This window comes from Lolium perenne, chromosome 4, assembly GCF_019359855.2.
Source record: "Lolium perenne isolate Kyuss_39 chromosome 4, Kyuss_2.0, whole genome shotgun sequence".
NCBI lineage: Eukaryota > Viridiplantae > Streptophyta > Magnoliopsida > Poales > Poaceae > Lolium > Lolium perenne.
The window spans coordinates 234913444-234934844 of record NC_067247.2 but is presented as its reverse complement, the minus strand read 5'-3'; the positions used below and the strand labels follow the sequence as shown (position 1 = coordinate 234934844).

Sequence of the window (21401 nt, the reverse complement as noted above, 5' to 3'; positions counted from 1 at the left end):
AACACAAGTTAACTGGCATTGAAAGGTTATGACAGGATTATAGAGACATGAAGAACAATAAAAACAAGTATGCCTGCACACTGATCCCATGAGAAAAAATTGTTGGTTCACTATTGATATTTCTAAGCGCCTGCAAAATTGATTATCGCTTGACAAATGAACCTCTCATCTCAATCATTCTACTCTCACAGAAGATGCATCTCTCTAGATGGCTAACAGAAACATGAAAATGACAAAATTGAATATTGCTGTTTTGACAACTATTTCCCGGCTGGTTCTGTCGGGTGTCTCCCATGTAACCGGAATAGTAAAGATGATTTTGACATCTGATGCTCTCTCTCAAGTGCTGCAACCACATCCTTCACCTTGATGCTCCGTGCCACTTTCATGTGTGTTGACCTTCTTACGCCACCTGGTGAAAAGGCACAAGATATTCAGGGTTAAACAACTAATGTCAAGCATGGCAGATACAGCATTGCTCTACTATTTATTTTTTAGAGGAAATCCCTCACAGTATCAACTAACCAAATCCCACAAGATCACCACTCTTAGCAGATAAAACTCTTCCTAATAAAAAAAATGATTGCTTCTAACGACAACACCGATGAATAACTAGGCATTGTTCCTATGTAAAGGAAACAGACAACCAATTTCGCAGCTGGTACTCCTTGAGAGTTCCAGTCATGCTTATAGTTGTTGAAGTGTATAAGTAGATTGCCTGCCCTTTAAATCATTTCGGACTTTTGGTTGCGTTGGCTAGTACATGAAGCTTAACATGGTATCAGAGCCCAAGGTTTCAAGTTCAAGTCCTGGCTTTCGCAATTTATCCTAAAATTGTTGTTGCCCCCTCGGAGTCCTCGTATAGGCACGTATAGGCCGCCTGTCTTTGACTCTACATGTGTTGACTTGTCTTCCCGTCTTCCCTTTCCATCATTTCGAACTTTTGGTTGTGTTGGCTAGTGCATGAAGCTTAACAATAGTAATGAGCTCTCCGAAGTGGTTGGTACACATGGGAGGACCGAAAACAAGATGCACTCCTTGAAATCCAGCCATGTTGGCAGACCTCTATCACGTTTCAGCCAGTAGTACCGCTGTTGTTGGGCTGACCCTTCCATGTGGTACGATGCCAGCCAAACCTTCTCTTCCTCCAGGGTGCGTTGAAGACTCAAAAAAATTTCACAGCGGCCTACCCACATTAGAGGATCCCCTTCCCCTCGTAGATGGGAAACTTGAGCTTGTATAACCGTGGAGCCGTCATAGGCACACTGATGGTAACGAGCTGGTTGAGTAGACCGTCAAGTTGGTCAGTATCTCATTGAAGTGAGTGGTCAAAGTCTTCGTCTGCTCTCGAAGCTGTGCCATGGTCACATGGTTGGTGCCATTGGAAGCCATGGCAGGTCGTGGTAAGGCTAGACACGCAGATGAATAAAAGTGGGTAGGGCTGGAGATAGTAGAGAATAATAGAAGATATATAGGGCAAAACGGGGAAGGGGATAGGTAGATAAAGAAAGGGAGATCGTACAGAAAAGGACAGGAACGTACAGGAGAGAGAAAGGCAGGGATATGGTAGATTGATTGCTTCTGTTTGGAAAAGATTGGCATCCCTCTTTTATGGAGGAAATCAACTAACTAAATCCCGCGAAGATTACAACTCAACAGATAAGGCACTTTCTAATTTAACTAATATATCCGTAATTATCCTACATACCCGATAGGACTCGGTCAAGTAACAAAACTAGCAAAGACTTCTCAACTAAACCGACTACCTGGCAAAAACCAAATTAGCAGATACTTGCTGAACAAAGCTAAGGACTAAACTTCATCGGACTCCTACAGCTGCTGGTTGCTATGCCATTAAAAATAGACGCTGAACAATGCCTGAGCCAAAGGATCACGAGCTTACCAGGTCCAAGCATTGAAAAATAGCCTCGCTTTTCATTGTCCTGCTGTTCTCTTGAGCCCTTTCCAGCTTTAAGTGAAGGCCTGTGAGGCGACATGGTACCTGGCAAGGAGCCAGAAGAACCGTCGCCTCCTTCACCTCTCTGTTTATTCTTTTCAGCTAGCAATTGCCACTTGGAAAGCATGTCATCACCTCCGGCTGCAACTCGCACAGCGGCGTTTGCAGCTGTTGTTCTCATTTTATCATCTTCCTCCTTGTAAGCCTGCAATGCATATAAGATCATACACATCACAACTAAGAAACAATGTACAAGTACTATCATATGAGACCTGAAAGTGAAAAGAGAACTTACCTTAGCATGCTTTGATGTGCCACGGCTCTCAGCTCTGTCCTTTTCTGAAGAAACAACTGAACTGTCATCTCCCTGCATTTACAAATTTGATCAAACAACACAGTAGTTGGCCATACAATCTAGAATTTCTAATGAACAATAGAGCTGAAGTGAAAAGGGAGTGCTGCACTATAACATCTTTGCACTGCCGTCTAATTCCAATTCAATCCATGCAACAAAGACTTAATGAACAATTGAACTGAAATATTGCAGTACACACACATATATTGTACTGCACTATCCATATAACTGCTACAAATAACCCATACGGTCATACTAACTGAAATAACCCGTATTAACTGATGCAACAAACATTGGATAGAGTGGATATCTGATCCTTTGTTGTCCCACTCCAAAAAGAAACTACACGTGAGATAGAATTGGTGAACCAATCAACACATGCCTCTCAAGCTTAATCAAGGAAGAATTGCAGAAATTGCATAGCGGTGATTGCATGGATTGGCCAGACGGCCAGCCCAACTAAAGAATACATCCACAGTTAAAACACATACAGTTTTCTACTTTTCTCATGTGATTTAGTTAACAAATGCTCCCTCTGTTCTGAACTGTAAGGTGTCTATGCATTTCAAGATTAAAGTTTGACAAATATTTAGACCAATGAATATGTATTATGTAGCACAAAAGTGCTATCATTGGAAAATGATTTTGCATACAAATCTAATTGTATCATTCGTGTCCCATAACTCACACTAAATAGTCTAGATATTAGTCAGCAAACTTGAGTTTCTATCGAGCTTATCAGATATCCAACATTAGAACCTACATAACGCACTTGATATTGGCAACTAAGACAATTATTCAAGTTCTTAACAAATTCCTTGCGGAAAAACCTGAGACATATCTTACATAAAAAGACATCATGCCAAGCATACTTTACCTGATAACCTGAATATATATGTGAACGTAAAATTAAATGCAAACAAACAAAAAAAAATCATGCAGAACTAACATCATTTTGTTTTCTGATTCTGTCAGCATCTTCAGCCAGCTTCCTGTCCCACTGTTCTCTAGCTTCTCGGTTCACCCTCAAAATATGACTCCGAACATCAGAAGATAAAGGATAAATATGATGTCTTGATTTTTCAACATCAACCCGCTGCGGAAAAAAAACGAAAGAGTATAATTAGTTGGTATCAGAACAGCTCAAAGTTTTGCGTAGGAAATGTCAACGGGATTAACGTATTGCACCTGTTTTGAAAGCCTTATTATACTGCTCATGAATCCTCGTAACCGCTCCTCAACGCACTGGAGAAAGCTCAAGTTAGATTAGGCATAAGGCAAATCTTGAAAGGGCATTGCTAGATAATCTCTCACCATCGATAGACAACGTTCCACATCACTACCGATGCTCTTCAGATTATATTTCCTCACTGCCAAAACAATCATCTCAGACAAGAGAACATAAAGTTCCTCTATAAATTTAACTACATTTGAATGATGAAGGTATTAACTGATCTCTGCTAATTTCTTTGTCAGAGGTTCCTTCTGTAGAATGAGCCTTTCTTCTTCCAGTTGTACAACTTTTCGAGCAGCTTCTGAAACTCGACTCTCTTCCTTTGGAGCAGAGAAAAGTTGCTCCTCTTCTTCCTGGAAAAAGCAATAGTTACAGCATTAGATATGTGCACAAAAGAAATCAAAAGAACAAAAGGACATTAGAGACTTATGTATACATACCCTCAGATTAACACCACTAACTGCAGTAACATCATTCAGCTGGTCAATGCTTTGATCATGGAAACCTCCAGATCCCTTCTGCTTTTTGCTGGCACAATATAGAATGCATCATGAACCAAGAGCAAGTACGATCAAATCGCGGTTACTAACCAAAGTAAAAATGAGCATTGAAAAATAAAACTACCTTGATGGTGGAGGGGATGAGCCAATTGCTTCCAAAGGTTTCTTCTGTCCAGCAGATGACTTCTTTTGAGGCGTTTTGGAAGCTGCTCCAGAAGGAGGTGCTTGGGTACCAGGTTGAATCTGACGAAGCAGCAAATAATTGTTAGAGCAGAACATCAAAAATCTTCAATGATACTGAATCATTTTGTGAGTGGAGGGCAAAATTTTGGTCAAATTGCAAAGAAATAAACATAAAAGAAGCAGGAATGGATGCATTGTGTGTGCACACAATTAAAGGGATATTTCACTTCTGTGGTCGAATCTCATCGGGTATTATCAACCAGTGAAGCCATCAAATTGCTTAACTTGCATTGTTAAATCCATCACTCCATCATCTTGCCTTTTAAATCATTAACTACTTTATCAAGTTCGATATCCACCTAATTTAAGCTTGCTCCAAGAGTAAGTATAATTGGCGCATCTAACAAGAACATAGAATGGAAATGATAGAACCATATAAGCGGTTTCTTGGCCTGGTTAGGCGGCAAAATGCCCTATTATTCTTTGGATTTAAGACAAGATACCTTAGAGATAGAATGCTTTTTTGAAACCAAGTATTGCATCCTTGCTTAAGGGCGAGCATGTATCCATAATCAATCAAGCAATGAGTAAATCAATCGAGTCTCCTCCCGGAGTTGTCTCCCCCTCGCTGTTCTTCGATTCAAACGACTTCCACAGGGATTGTGGAGGATTACAATCCCTGAACGTGGATCAAAAGTGGATTACAATGTCTTATTTTTTTATTGCAAGAGCCAGGTCTTGAACTTAGGACCTCTTGGTTGATACCATGTCGAATTGCATGCACTAACCAGTTCGCCCAAAAGCTCATGCTGATGGAGAAGGGCAATACACTTATACTTAAACAACTATGAGATTTATCGTGATACTGACAATCTTACTTCATACTGCTACTGATTTTTGTGTTTTATGTTATGCACACATATCTATTCTATCTCGCAGCATTGTTGCTATACAGGTGCGAACTATCCACTCAAGTGTGGCGGTGCATTTCTAAGTTCCCACTACCAGAACAAGGATCAATCTCCAATATGTTCATCAGAGAAGTTTCAAAATTCTTCACAAAAGCTGTAGGACCAACATTGGTTCCATACCCTCAAACTCAGTGTATTACATTCTCCTGACTCACATTAGGTGTATGAACCTGTTGTGCAACTTGTATAGGCCCATACAACTACATAACTTAGTGTATATCCTACTCAATGCAATAGAGAAATAACTGGTACTGATTTCAAAATGAACATTAAGCACACCTATAAGTACACATACACATACATCAACACAATAGCATAATACACACCTGCATGTTGAGCTCTGTTGGAGTTCCATGAGATCGATGAGGTTGACTTGAGCTTGCCGTAGTCAAAGACTTAGAACTGGCCAGCGCAGATGATTGATTTTCCAAGATACCACCACCTTTTGAAGATAACAGTGCTGGGTTGACTTGTTTTGCATTCGAGGTAGCAAAAGAACTTTGTGCAGATTCAGAGGGCTGATTAACAGTTTCTTTGTTCATATGAGCTGTTGGGATGAAAGAGTTAGCTTTCTGCTCCTTGTTTGATTGTTGTGGCCGTGAAGGTTGATTACTTTGCAGTGCTGGTCGTGTGGCAACACCTCCTTGGAGAAATTGTCCTCTTTGACTAGAATCTGCCATCTGTGGTCTAAGTGGCGCAATTGAACCTCCAACTGACTGTGGAAATGGACGGGCATGAATATTATTTGCACCAAACACTGGCAAAGATGTCTGGGGACGCTGCAGATGATGTTGTGTTGCTTGCACTGGGGTCGAGTGGATATTAGGTGGGCGGCTTTGTAGCATATGCACTCCTTTTCTATCTGACATGTTACCAGTTTCATTAGGCTTTTGCAAATTTCCCTCTGAAGCTGCATAACCCATGTTACTCTGCATTTGGCCAGACGTCGAAGGTCGAAACTGAGGTGGTCTTGGGTTCTCATTTTGCTGACCTGAAACTTGACTTAACAAAGAAAAGTTGCTCGCACTTGCCGGGGGATTCCGTTGTGCCTGAGCAGCCTGCAGACAAACAAGACCAAAATAACTACCAAAAGGAAAAAAATTGTTGATAAGAGTAAGAATAACGTATGGACTGCTGGCAAATACAGATTGACCTAATTTAAGTATTAACTTCACAGATGTGAGGCAGCACTACAAATGAAACGGAGTCAGGTTATGTTTACATGAACCTCATTAAAGCGGATAGCTTTGTTACCTGCATTTGATATTGTGAAGCGGCTTGCTTGAGTAACTTATCACCAACAATGGTCCTAATAACCTTTAAAAAATGTTCCTTGCTGATCTCATTTTTCTATTGGAAATAAAATAAAATATAACATAATGTGTTATGAAATAACAATAATAAATATTTGGACCAGTTTTTTTTAATTCAACATGACTGAGGGACAAATACCAACCCGTAACTTTGCAAAAATGGACTGAACTTGTATATCCCTGTCTTTGTCAAGGTAGCGTCTCAAAATTGGGATTAGCATATGAAACGTAACAACAGGAGGTTTTCCCACCGTAGCTGGACTGTTTGTTTTGTTTGTGCTTGGTGGTTGTTGACTCTTTATTTGCTGTATAGGCTGCTGCTGACCAACAGTACGGTGCTGAGCATTGTTTCCTGGCTCCTGCTTGACATTTAGTCGGTCACCTTCATTTTGAGTACTGGAGTGAAGTTGTTTGTTATCAGCACCTATGGAAACTGCTTCAGGCCTGGATGACTCCTCGTTTTTGCCATATAACTGTTTTTGTTCCTGTTGTTGGCTCTCCTGGTTTCTAATGTCATTCTTTACTGAAGATTGCCACTGCCCATGACTGTGGTTTACTACTGAGTTGCTTTCCTGAGGTAATGTACCTGCAATTTTGGGCCAAATTAGCCCACTTCTTCAATCCATTCAAATACTCCAAAGCAAAAGGAAAGTACAAATTTGTAAATACAGCTAAAAAGCTACTATATACAACTCATTGATTAAGCTAGCGGTTATTTTTAAGTTTAGTGAATTTTTGTTTAAGACCATTCTTGCTTCAAGAGCACCAGTGTTGATGTTGACTCTTGTTCAAGTTCTTCACGGCAAACGGGAAAAAAAATATCACCATACTGAATTAAGTGATAACTATTTTCAACTTCAAGAAAAATTTGTTTGAAAACTTCACTGCTAATAAAAGATCAGTGCAAGAGCATCTAGAATCCATTATACTAAGTTAGTATCTAGCCATCTATGATGATAAAATGCTCTATTTAGCATTAAAATGATGCAAAAGCTAGAAACTACCACTCCTGTGCATCATATGTTAGGTTGTATCTAAAAGGACACGTGTATCTAAAAGAATTCCAGAAAATTATACGATGCAACTATATTTGCTCAAACTAAGTTTGTTGAGATAAAATTATATGCTCACGTGTATCGACACATACCTAGCTTCTTTGTTTTGCTCAAAAAGATTATGTCTAATGCAAGATATAAGATTCTTGTCTCGCTTGACCCTCTCTCCTCCAGATCATATAAAATCTGAGGTGGCATAGGTTTACACAATGCTGAAGTGAAAGCATTGTGGATGCCCTAGATGCTTTACACTAGTTCAAATTCTACAGAGCGAAAGGTCGACACAAAATGCTCTTGAAAGTACCACCACCTCAGAACTCCTGAGTTAAGTTGCAACCCATGCTTGTTCAAGGAACACATTCGGCTCTAAGTTTAGTAACAGAAGACCCATAACTCCAGCATTTCAAAATTCACTTCCTACATTTTGTTTACTTAAACAAATAAACTTCAAAGTTCAAACCCTAGTCTCTGACCTCAACAAAATTTGTCTCCTCCCCTGATCCCTATCATCCCATCAATCGAGGAGAGGGCAGTCAATAGATGACTTGCTCATTTGTCCAAAACCCACCGGGTGCACCCTAAATCTAAAATTGCAAACCGGTAGTAACAAATAAGGAGGGGGCTGCATTCACCATTATGTTTCTTGATTGATTCATCCAAATCTAAAATGAAGAAGGGCGGTACTCTGTCTGACACCCGGTTGTTGGGGGGGAAATACGGGGCAGCCCGAATTCGGTTCTAGGACAGGAAATAATCTACGAGGGTAATGGGCTGGGGGCTCACCGTCGGCGTGATCCAGCGGTTGGGATGAGGAGGAGGCGGCGGCGGCGGCGCTGCTGCTGGTGCTGGCGCTGCCCTCCACCTCGCGGTTGAGCGCGGCCGTGAAGGCCTCGACGTCGGCGCCCGAGTGCATGGTCTCATCCTGCGCAACCCCAAGAAGAAGAAGAAGAAACCGCCATTGAGCCCTTCCCTTCCCCCAATAACTGGACGAAAATGGCAGGAGAGGAGGGAGGAGTTGGGTGTCGGGGCGGGCACCTCTTCGTCGTCCTCGAAGAGCTTCATGATGGGATCCATGGCAAGAGGGCTTCCGAGGCCGCCTCTGTCGTCGCCGCCTCGCCTCGCCTCGCGGCCGTCTCCTGGTCGGCTTGAACAAAGGAAGGAGGAGAAATATAAATCCCTTGTGCGGGCAGCGGCAGGGCAGCAAGGAAGGAACAAGTCCAGGTCGGTTTAGGCGCCGCGGCCTCCTCCACCTCCACTGACTTGGATGACCTCCAAGCTTTCTCGGCCTCGCTGGATCTGCCCATATATTTTCCAGGGTTTACTTACCATTAAAATGTTAAATTCAACTGATAAAAGGTTCGATTGACCACACGCATACAATGTTTTTTTTCTTCAAGGAACACACATCTACAATGTTAATACATCATCCTCTTCTTTTACACTATCAAAAAACAAATTTTGCCTCTATATAAGAGCAACTCTAACAGTCACCGGAAAACGAGCCGGAACCGAAAAATTCCGGCGAGAATACGGGTTCAGGCTAAAAGAGGCCCAGAACGGAGCCCCAAGTCGCAATCTAGCCCGTAAAATGAGTTCGGGGGTCCGAGAAACTGGACGGCCGACCCGTATTTATAAAGGGCGCGGGGGCGAGTTGGGTTCCAAAACCCTACTCCCCCGCCACGTCTCCGCTCCACCTCCGGCGAGAAATTTCTTCGTTGTCTTCGGCTTTTTCGCTCCGCCGCCACCACCCATGCCTCCGCAATGGCGCACGCAAGACGGGCCGGTAGGGGAGGGGGCGAATCGGCGCTGGAAAATCGTCGTTGCGTCCGACGGGTGTGCGGTCGAAGGCAGATCGCGCGAGGCGGGCGCGCTCCGACGAATCTTGGAAGCGGGCGGCCAGCAGGTGGCCGCGCACGCCAGCCTGCGCGCTCGGAGGCGCGCGATGGGGAAGCCGACCCGCCGCCCGCCGGCTCGTGCGCCCGCCGTCGCCGAAGGCGCGCGCGCGGCGACAGCAACGACGACGACGAAGATAGCCCGCCTCTCACCTGCGGGAGCTCGGCGGAGGCGGCGCCGTTCGAGGTGGCCGAACTAGTTAGTATTTTGATTAGTATGTGTAAATTATGTTCGAATGCAGCTCGATTGGAGCAACATTTCGTTTCATTTCGCATGGATCATCGGAGCAAATTTTCCGCAACTTTTGATTTCCGTTTTTCAGTTCGCGTTTTCGGTTTCTATTCTGCGCGGCGGCTAAAATCATCGAAACTGAAAAATTCGGGAGACCGAACTCCGTGTTTTCGGATCGAGTTTATACGGGCACTACTAAAGATGCTCTAAGACCACTAACAATAATTGAGAAACTTGATTAGATTTCTACATCGGAGGATGATGATTATTAGTGTGAATCTTGCATTCAGCCCATAAAAAAAACATCACATGCAACATCTTTAATTATCCCAGAACAAAAGAGCATTTCCACATAATTGTGTAATTGATACGTTGCAAACGTATCTATAACTTTTGATGATCCATGCTTGTTTTACGTCAATTTTTATATGTTTTATTTACACTTCGTGGCATTTTTATGCATTTTCTGGAACTAACCTATTAACAAGATGTCATAGTGCTAGTTCATGTTTTTTGCTGTTTTGTATTTCAGAAAAGTTGTACAGGAAATATTCTCGGAATTGGACGAAGCAAAAGCCAAACCTCCTATTTTTCCCCAACCCAAAGACGGAGTCCAAAGCAAAGACGAAAAAGAGACAGGAGGCGGCCACACCATGCCGGACCTCCTCGTGATGTCCTGGATCGCATCCGAGACTCTGAACAATATTCAGTCTCCATCTCATATTCCTTATCTACTAAACAACATCGAACCGTAAGCGTGTCGCCCTACGGTTCGTAAACTATGCGGACATGATCGAGACCCCTCTCCGATCAATAACCAATAGCGGGACCAGGAGATCCATAATGGCTCTCACATATTCAACGATAATTTAGTGATCGAATGAACCATTACCATATGATACCGATTCCCTTTGTCGCGCGATACTTTATTTATCCAAGGTTCGATCATCGGTATCTCTATACCTAGTTCAACCTCGTTACCGATAAGTACTCTTTACTCGTACCGTGGTATATCATCCCTTGTGACCTTGTCACATGCTTGCAGGTTAATTAGATGATGGCCCAGAGCATATCTATCCGTCATCAGGATGGACAAATCCCACTCTTGATCCATGTGCTTCAACTCATACTTTCCGAATACTTAATCTCATCTTTATAACCACCCATTTATGATGTGGCGTTTGATGTAATCAAAGTACCCATCCTGTGTAAGTGATTTACATGATCTCATGGTCGAAGGATTATGTTACTATGTATCGAAAGCTTATAGCAAGACGAACTTAATGACTTGATCTTATGCTACGCTTATTATGGGTGTGCGTCCATTATCATTCTCCTAATGACATAACCTTGTTATTAACAACATCCAATGTTCATGATTAGGAAACCATGTGAAAGGATCGTATGCCGCACCTAGAGGGGGGTGAATAGGTGCTAACCAATTTTTTGTTCTTTTTCTATTTAGGCTTGACACAAAGGTAAATTCTCTAGATATGCAACTAAGTGAATTTACCTATATGACAAGATAAGCAACTAAGCAAGATATAGCTACGCAATATAAGAGATAGAATAGGATAGAGGTAACCGAGAGTGGAGCACGCGATGACACGGAGATGATTCCCGTAGTTCCCTTCCTTTGCAAGAAGGTACGTCTACGTTTGGAGGAGTGTGGTTGCTACGAAAGCCAAACCAACAGCCACGAAGGCTTCACTCAGATCTCCGGTGAGCAACGCCACGAAGGCCTAGCCCACTTCCACTAAGGGATTTCCTCGAGGCGGAAACCGGGCCTTTACAAGGTTCTTGGGGCACACATCCACAACTGAATTGGAGGCTCCCAAATCTGTAACAATACAACAATCAACAACAACACATCAACACAAATCAACTAGGGAACCAAATAGGAACACTAGCATGAGATCCCTCAAATAAATGAGAGGGAAATGAAAAACGGTTCGGTGAGGATGTAGATCGGTGTCTTCTCCTTCGAATCTCCAAAGATCAAGAGCTTTGGTTGGGGGAGGAAGGAGATCTTGCAAATCTTGTGTTTCTTGAGGTGGCTCTAATGGAGGTGAAGCTTGGCAGATTTCTTGTGCAATGATTGAGCAAAGGAGGAAGGAAGAAGAAGAGGGGTATAAATACCCCTTCCCAAAATCCAGCCGTTGGGGCTTCCGGGGGGCCGGATATTCCGGCCTAAGTAAGGGCCGGATAATCCACCCCCCCCCCCCCCCCCGGATAATCCGGCCTCAGGTACAAAACCGGGAGAATGTCCGGCCAAATATCTGGCCAATATCCTGACTTGCTTTTCTTCAGGTCCTTAGCCATTTTCGAGGGGGACGGATATTTCGGAAATGTCCGGCCCGGATAATCCGGCCTTGGGACAAAACCGGGACAATATCCGGGCAAATGTCCGGCCCCTATCCAGACTTGCTTTTCTTCAGGTCCTTAGCCATTTTCGAGGGGGCCGGATATTTCGGAAATGTCCGGCCCGGATAATCCGGCCTTGGGACAAAACCGGGACAATATTCGGGCAAATGTCCGGCCCCTATCCAGAAGCATACTGAGCCACAAAACCTCGAGTCCTAAGCCGAAAACTGGGGGCCGAATATTTTGGAAATATCCGGCCCGGATTATCCGGCCTGATGATCTTTTTGCTGCTTCTTTTTGACAGAACTGACCACATCCAACACACATATAAATGTATCCATATAATCCATGTACCACTTAGACAAACATTAGTGTATCACATACATTGACATCAAACACACAAAACATAATATGAGAGATGCTCTTTCAATCTCCCCCTTTTTGGTGTTTGATGACCTATACGGATTTGCAAGAGAATCACTATAGAGACAAGCATGATGGCAAAACATAGAGGCACTCCCCCTACATGTGTGCATATAAGTAATTTGCATTTGAATACAAATACACAACACATAGGAGCGAGGTGCCTCAACACTAGAGGTATCCAACCTGAGCTCTAACAAGAGACATAGACATATATGAAGTTGAGATAGGATGCTAGAAATCATACCCATGTGTAGATATATAATACGGAGATATAGCATCACACATAATATAATAGCCTTGATCTCAACATATAGAAATCCGAAAACCATAACAATGTCTCACACCACATAGCACATAGTTTTAAACGGAACGCAAACAAACCAAATAGTTCAAATAAGATGGAACACAAGCAATAGAAGAATGATAAACGCATATGCTTGTGCCCAAACCATGCAAATCCCCGAGATAAGTCCTAATAGAACACTTCTCCCCCTTTGGCATCGAGACGCCAAAAAGGGGACAAGCGCGATGCTACTCGCCCCATGGGGATCACTCGGAGGCATCTTCATCATCGGACTGGTACGCCGCTTCCTCATCTTCATCTTCAGTGTTAGGGGCATCCGGAGAGCGGCGAGTGAGGTTGGACCTTTGAATGCAATCATCAAGATCACTCCACGGAACCTGTGCAGAATGCCACCCACTGTAACATGGGTGAACTGGAGGCTGAGGCGGGGGTCCTTGCTCACCACTGAGCTTGTGCAGAATAACCTCCTGAGTATGCTTGATCTCAGAACGCTCTCGGCTGGCCACGTAGTTCTCCTTATGGATCTCAATGTTCATGCAAAGGATGTGACGCTGAAACCAACTAAGCATGTTCACTTGTTTCTTCATAGCCGGGAGATCAGGATGGCGAGCGGGAGCAAAACCACTAGAACGAGCATCACCCATGAAGGAGTCAGGTGCAGGTGCAGCAGAAGAGACTGGCTTAAGCCTGTAAGCCTTCTTGACATTGTGCTTCATCAATGGGTACCCGCTCAAGTCTTCACCATCCAAGGCCACAGAGTTGTTGATGAGGAGCTGGATGTATGGTGCATAAGGTATGGTAGTCCGGGAGACCATGGCATCATGAATCTCATGGAAGATGAAGTCCATGACATCAATAGTGTAGTTTCGTTCCTCATTAACATCACGAGCACACCTAAAGCTGAGGTGCATAAGATCCACAAGGGTTCCCCGGATTGCATCATTGTTACCACCACTTGGAAAATGGTGGCCCGAAAGAACCTGAGTAACTGACCATAGATGGGAAGCAGCCCCTTGGAAGAACCAACTTTTCCAGCTGAGGTATAGAGATCAAACAGCACACTCTTATCTGCCCTCTGTGGTCCATGGAGGCGACGACCTCCTCCTGCAGAAAGTCCAAGAATACCAGCAAACCGGCGCAAGGTCGCCGAACAGTGAGTGGAGCCAGTCATCCATTCCATAGTGCGGTCCTCATCCTTTTTTATGGCCAAAGTGGCAAAAATTGCTTCACCAACTCTGGACTATAGTCACATTGAATCTTGATGATATCCTTCAAGCCCATCCTGCCAACTACCCAGATTGCATCTTCAAAGTGATTGTTGACTGCCAGAAGGTCCACATCGATAGCTTGCATGGGTCTCAGATTCTTCATGGGCTCATAGATGTCCTTGTAGATGAACTCCTGCTCCATGCACCAAAACTTCCTGCCCTCTGTCTCTTCATCTCTTGGGAGGTCTTCATACCAGTTCTTCATGCGGATAGCGGAATAAGAGATAATGTCCATGGTCTTGTAGTTTTCCCTTGTAGCCTTGTTCTTCTGCCTAGATGCGGAGGACTTGCGAGGAGCGTTGGGCGCGAACTCATCACTTGACCGATCACCCCTTAGGCGTCTCCGAGCACCCCGAGAAACACGACCTGTGAATAGCAAAGACGGATAGCAAAGAGAAGATAATGCTCATAAGTCATGTATGATACAGCAATGTACTCTAGAAACATACTATAAGTGGGTACAAGTCTAGACAAGATAGATTGAAACAAAAAACTGCAGCGGCGATGAAGCTCCAGGCCGGATAATCCGGTGTCCCCTGGGGGCGGATAATCCGGCCAGGCCGGATAATCCGGTCTGCGCGGGGGCCGGATAATCCGGCCCTGCGAATCTTGCAGTTCTTCCAATCAAAAGCATGTCTATGACCAGATCGGCCTCATAGCATGCAAGAAGAGCATACTACACACGATTTGGAACAACTAGACACCATCTCCACCAAAAAAATAGCACATACAAATCACAACACCTAGGGTTAGGGATTGTGAGTCATACCCGCATCCATTGTGGAAGCCGCTTGGAGGAGAAGGTAGCTAGGGAGGAGAGGCACCCGATCCACCCAAAAACTCCAACAGGGAGCGGACGGGGCGACTCCGGCGAGGAGGAGGAGCTCCGGCGGCTTGAGGAGGGAGAGGAGGGCGCGTGGGGTGAACTGATTGCTGTGGCAACCGTTCTCCCCGCGGCCTCTCTTAATCCTCCCACAAATCGCCCAGGCCGGATAATCCGGCCCAAAGTAGGGGCGGATAATCCGGCCAAGCCGGATATTCCGAGGTGCCAGGGGGGCCGGATTATCCGGTTTTCTGGAAAATTCTAGAACACCGGAAATCCTGCCTATCTTTAGTTGGTTATTTGCGTGAACTCATATGTGATGCAATAATGTATCACGTCACATATAATATGCATATTTACCAATAAGATGTTGGAGATATGCCCAAGAGGCAATAATAAAATGGTTATTATAATATCTTTGAGTTTATGATAATGTTTACATACCATGCTATAATTGTATTAACCGAAACATTGATACATGTGTGTTATGTGAACAACAAGGAGTCCCTAGTAAGCCTCTTGTATAACTAGCTTGTTGATTAATAGATGATCATGGTTTCGTGATCATGAACATTGGATGTTATTAATAACAAGGTTATGTCATTATATGAATGATGTAATGGACACACCCAATTAAGCGTAGCATAAGATCACGTCATTAAGTTATTTGCTATAAGCTTTCGATACATAGTTACCTAGTCCTTATGACCATGAGATCATATAAATCACTTATATCGGAAAGGTACTTTGATTACATCAAACGCCACTGCGTAAATGGGTGGTTATAAAGGTGGGATTAAGTATCCGGAAAGTATGAGTTGAGGCATATGGATCAACAGTGGGATTTGTCCATCCCGATGACGGATAGATATACTCTGCGCCCTCTCGGTGGAATGTTGTCTAATGTCTTGCAAGCATATGAATAAGTTCATAAGAGACCACATACCACGGTACGAGTAAAGAGTACTTGTCAGGAGACGAGGTTGAACAAGGTATAGAGTTATACCGATGATCAAACCTCGGACAAGTAAAATATCGCGTGACAAAGGGAATTGGTATCGTATGTGAATGGTTCATTCGATCACTGAAGTCATCGTTGAATATGTGGGAGCCATTATGGATCTCCAGATCCCGCTATTGGTTATTGGTTGGAGAGAGTACTCAACCATGTCTACATAGTTCGCGAACCATAGGGTGACACACTTAAGGTTTGATGTCGTTTAAATAGATATGGAATATGGAATGGAGTTCGAAGTTTTGTTCGGAGTCTCGGATGGGATCCAGGACATCACGAGGAGGTCCGGAATGGTCCGGAGAATAAGATTCATATATAGGAAGTCATATTCCAAGTTTGGAAATGATCCGGTGCATTTATGGCAGGTTCTAGAAGGTTCTAGAAAAGTCCGGAAGAAATCACCATGGAAAGTGGAGTCCCGAAGGGACTCCACCTTGCATGGACGGCCAACCCTAAGGGGGAGGAGTCCCAGGTGGACTCCCCAATGGGTGGCCGGCCAACCCCCCAAGGAAGGGGTGGGAGTCCCACCTTGAGTGGGATTCCCCCCTTTGGTAGGTTTCATACCTATGGTAGGTTTTGGTTTCGGGTCTTATTCGAAGACTTGGACACCAACACTTGGGGCTTCCACCTATATAATGAGGGGCAAGGGGAGAGGGCCGGCCACCCCAAAGCCATGAGTTGGCCGCACCCCCCTCTCTCCCCAAACCCTAGCCTCTCCTCCTCCACCTCTTCTCCCGCATACGCTTAGCGAAGCTCCGCCGGAGATCTCCACCACCACCACCACCACGCCGTCGTGCTGCCAGGATTCCGAGGAGGATCTACTACTTCTGCTGCCCGCTGGAACGGGGAGAAGGACGTCGTCTTCATCAACACCGAACGTGTGACCGAGTACGGAGGTGCTGCCCGATCGTGGCACCGTGATCAAGATCTTCTACGCGCTTTTGCAAGCGGCAAGTGATTGTCTACCGCAACAATAAGAGCCTACTCTTATAGGCTTTGGAAATCTTCAAGGGTTAGTCTTGATCATCCCCTCGTTGCTCCCGTCTTCTAGATTGCATCTTGGCTTGGATTGCGTTCTCGCGGTAGGAAAATTTTTGTTTTCTATGCAACGAATCCCTAAAGTGGTATCAGAGCCGTGTCTATGCATATATGGTTGCACGAGTAGAACACAATGGTTTTGTGGGCGTTGATGCTCTTGTTATCTTTAGTTTGAGTACTTTGCATCTTTGTGGCATAGTGGGATGAAGCGGCCCGGACTAACTTTACATGACCGCGTTCATGAGACTTGTTCCTCGTTCGGCATGCAACTTGTATTGCATAAGAGGCTTTGCGGGTGTCTGTCTCTCCTACTATAGTGAAGATTCAATTTACTCTTCTATTGACAACATTAGTATCACCGTTGTGGTTCATGTTCGTAGGTAGATTAGATCCCTCTCGAAAACCCTAAACCACGTAAAATATGCAAACCAAATTAGAGACGTCTAACTTGTTTTTGCTGGGTTTGGTGATGTGATATGGCCATAATGTGATGATGAATATGTAAGAGATGATCATTATTGTATTGTGGCAACCGGCAGGAGCCTTATGGCTGTCTTTAATTTTCATGTTGAATAGTATTTCAAAGTAGTTGTAATAGTTGCTACATGAGGTGAACAACCATGAAGACGGCGCCATGAACCTTGACGCTACGCCGACGATGATGGAGATCATGCCTGTTGATGATGGAGATCATGTCCGTGCTTTGGAGATGAAGATCAAAGGCGCAAAGGCAAAAGGGCCATATCATATCACATATGAACTGCATGTGATGTTAATCCTTTATGCATCTTATTTTGCTTAGATCGCGACGGTAGCATTATAAGATGATCCCTCACATTAATATCAAGATAATAAAGTGTTCTCCCCTCGTATGCACCGTTGTACAGTTCGTCGTTTCGAAGCATCTCGTGTTGATCGGATGTGATAGATTCAACGATTCACATACAACGGGTGTAAGCCATGTTGCACACGCGGAATACTTGGGTTTGCTTGACGAGCCTAGCATGTATAGACATGGCCTTGGGACAACGGAAACCGAAAGGTTGAACACGAGTCATATGGATGATATGATCAACATGTTGATGTTCACCATTGAAGCTACATCATCTCACGTGATGATCGGTTTTGGTGTAGTGGATTTGGATCGTGTACCACTTAAAAACTATGAGGGATGTTGTATTAAGTGGGAGTTCATTAGTAATTAGATTAAAACATGAACTAATTATCATAAACATAGTCTGAGTAGTATTTTGAATTAATTTTGTAGTATTGGCATCCGTTTTCTACCATGCGCTAGTCTTGTTATTGAGATATAAATACTGTTAAAATCTGACAAGAAACTTTACGGATTGGTACCGTATTGTTAAAGAATCAAGAATTGATTAAATCCTATTGCAAACTTTTAGTAAACCTCACATTGTTGATTCAAAGAGCTATGGTTTCAATTAGTACCTAAAGTTATCTTGTCTCCGTGAAACTTGAAGTTCAAATCTGTTTGAAAAGTAAGGAGCTGAAAATTTAGTTTTCGGAAATAATCAAGGTATGAGATATATGTGATATCTAAGACCTTATTGCAAGATGATAGAATATAAATTTGGTGAGACTACAGAAACTCATAAGTTTTATGGGAATGTATGAAGGTTGAAGACGCCAGGTGTCACAATCCTCCAACTATTGGGGCACTAACGATTTTCACATATCCATGAAGTTATCTTCCTTAGTATGCACCGTTGCTAAGACTCGTCGTTTCGAAGCATCACGTGATGATCGGGTGTTATAGATTCTACGTGTGCTTACAACGGGTGCAAGCCAGATTTGCACATGCGAATACTGAGGTTAAACTTTACGAGCCTAGCATGTACAGACATGGTCTCGAAAAGCCGTCATGATATGATGGATAAAATTATGAGTGAAATTGTTCATCATATTACAAAGTTACTAATAGTGAAATCTGAAACACTTGTCATATAATGATCAACTTAAAGTAAGAACCTCGAGGTTATTGGTATTTGACCAACAAACCTAGAAGTTAATAATGTTGAAGTGTTTTTCTGAATAATGAGGAAAGCTAAAAGAGAAATTGCAAAAGATATTTTGGCAAAAATAAAAGAAAAGACTAGAAAGTCTAGCTCATGTGTATATAAATGATATACATGTTATGGATGTATTCCTAGTTAAGTCACACAATGAAATTCTTGGGTATTAGTACTATATTGGTTGGTATGAAGTGTCATACAAAACAACGCAATACAAGAATACAATGGCCTAAGTGACTGACAAGGAATATGATAGGAATGCACGTCTGGAACAAAATAAAGTGTTATTATGTTCGTCGTTAGCATTCTATCTAGCCCTTAGAATTTATAATAAAGAACTTAATAAATTGTTATTTTGCTCTGGTCAAATGAAAACAATGAGTTGTTTAAATTATGACATTACTCCATATACGATGGATAAGTTATTATAAATCTTAATAGTGAAACACACATACATAACACTGACGCTAAAATGCCATAAGGCAAATGATTTGAATTCCACTTATTTGTGGAACCGCCATTTAGGTCATGTTAGAAAGAAACGCATGAAGGAACTCCATGCAAATGGATTTTTGGAGTCATTTGATTTTTGAATCATTTGGCGCTTGCAAATCTTTTCTAAAGAGAATGACTAAAATACCGTTTATAGGCCAAGAGTTGAACGGGCAACTAACTTAGTGGAAAAATACATGATGATGTATGTGGTTCACTAGGCATAGTTGTGTGCGGGAGATTCTTCTACTTCATGAAAACTTTCAACAATGAATTGAGTATATATATGTGGATATATTTGATAAGGAAGAAGTTTGAAACATTTGAATGGATTCAAATAAATTTCAGCATGAAGTGGAAATCATCGTAATAGAAAAATCAAATATCTGTGATTGGATCATGGTGGAAATATTTGAATTACGAGTTTTAGCGAACATCTAAGAGAGTCATGAAATTGTTCTACAACTCACATTTCTTGGAGTATCATAATGATGATATAGTATCCGAGAGATGTATCCAAACCTTGTTGGATCAATGATGAGATAAAATATTGATGCCATTATATTTTGTGAATTATGCTTTAGTGACCACCGCTTTTACACTAAATAGAGCATCATCATGATCCGTAGAAATGACACCATACGAGTTATGGCATGGGTAAGAATCCTAATAGTCTTTTCTTAAATTTTGGTATGCATAGCATAAGTAAATAAGTTTACAACCAAAATCGGATGAATGTCTTTGTTGGTTATCCCAGAGAATTGATTGGGAATTCTTCTCACTATGGAGACAAAGACAAAAGTGTTTGTCAATGTTTCTTATTTCCAAGAAATTGTTTCTAGCGAAGTTTTTGAGTGGGAGGACAATAGAACTTGATAAAGTTTATGAACTTGAGCATAATGATCAAAGTAGCGCAGCATCGGAAATTGGTTCCGGAAGCGACCACGACGATCATGGCTCCCATGACTACAAAGTGTTTTAGCCATGGAGATCGAAGTACATATTGAACCTTGTAGGTATGGTTTACTTTGTGATCAAATAAATGATTTGTGGACAAAGGATTGATTTTGAACAATGATAAGCCAACTACAAACAAAGAAGTTATGATGGGCCCTGACTTCGTTAAAATGGCTATACGCCATGAAATCCAAGATAGATGAATACTTTTTGAAAGTAAATGGATCTATAAAATTGATGGACTTGGATGAAATATCCTTGAAGAAGCTTGACTTGTCAAAAAGTTGTTTACGACAAAGTTCAAAGAGTTGACTACGACAAGATTAGATCTTTCGTAGCAATGCTTAAAATCTATATGGATTATTCTAGTAATCACTACATATTTCCTTTATGAGATATGTTAGTAGGATGGCAAAATACATTACTTATCAGAAGTGTGTATTAAAGGTGTATACAAGATACAACCAAGAGTTTTGCTGGTCTGTGGAATACTAGATAGGTATACGAACTTCAATTGAATGAAGTAAGTATCACGGAGTTGGAATCTTCACCAGATGAAATAGTCAAAGAGTTTTTGATTTCATCAGAGACAATGAAGAGGCTTGCATTTGCAAGAAATTAAGTGGGAGCGCTAAGACACATTTATAATACTTTATGTAGGTGACATATAGTTGGTTATAAATGATGTAATTATATACTTGATTAAAAGGTTTCATTGAGAAATTAATTTCAATGAAAGGATATGGTCTGAAACATATCTAGTGTCAAGATCTATGAAGATAGATTGAAACACAAAATAAGTTTAAAGTCAAAGTACATAGAATGGATATTGAAATAGTTCAATATAGAAATATTAAGAAAATGTTCTTGTCACACTACAAGAAAAGTTGCCATGGCCGACGAAGTTGAAGTCGCGCCGTGGTTGCTGGTGTACCATGGCCGACGATTTTGGGTCTGTCCGTTGTGCATGTCAAAACGTTTTTTTT

The 21401-nt window shown here is 42.5% G+C and overlaps 1 protein-coding gene across 1 annotated transcript; it reads right to left on the bottom strand.

Moving 5' to 3' along the window:
* Positions 1–58: 58 nt before the first annotated feature.
* LOC127332568 (transcription initiation factor TFIID subunit 4b) lies at positions 59–8795 on the bottom strand. The gene is made up of 14 exons (XM_051358883.2): positions 8604–8795; positions 8352–8490; positions 6657–7099; positions 6455–6550; positions 5527–6258; positions 4171–4289; positions 3987–4074; positions 3764–3899; positions 3627–3682; positions 3501–3557; positions 3262–3408; positions 2253–2324; positions 1904–2162; positions 59–412 (listed from the first exon to the last, which is right to left on the bottom strand). Exons 1-14 carry the CDS (start codon positions 8640–8642, stop codon positions 261–263), a joined length of 2535 nt encoding a protein of 844 aa, XP_051214843.1. The 5' UTR covers positions 8643–8795; the 3' UTR covers positions 59–260.
* Between the last annotated feature and the right edge of the window lie 12606 nt (positions 8796–21401).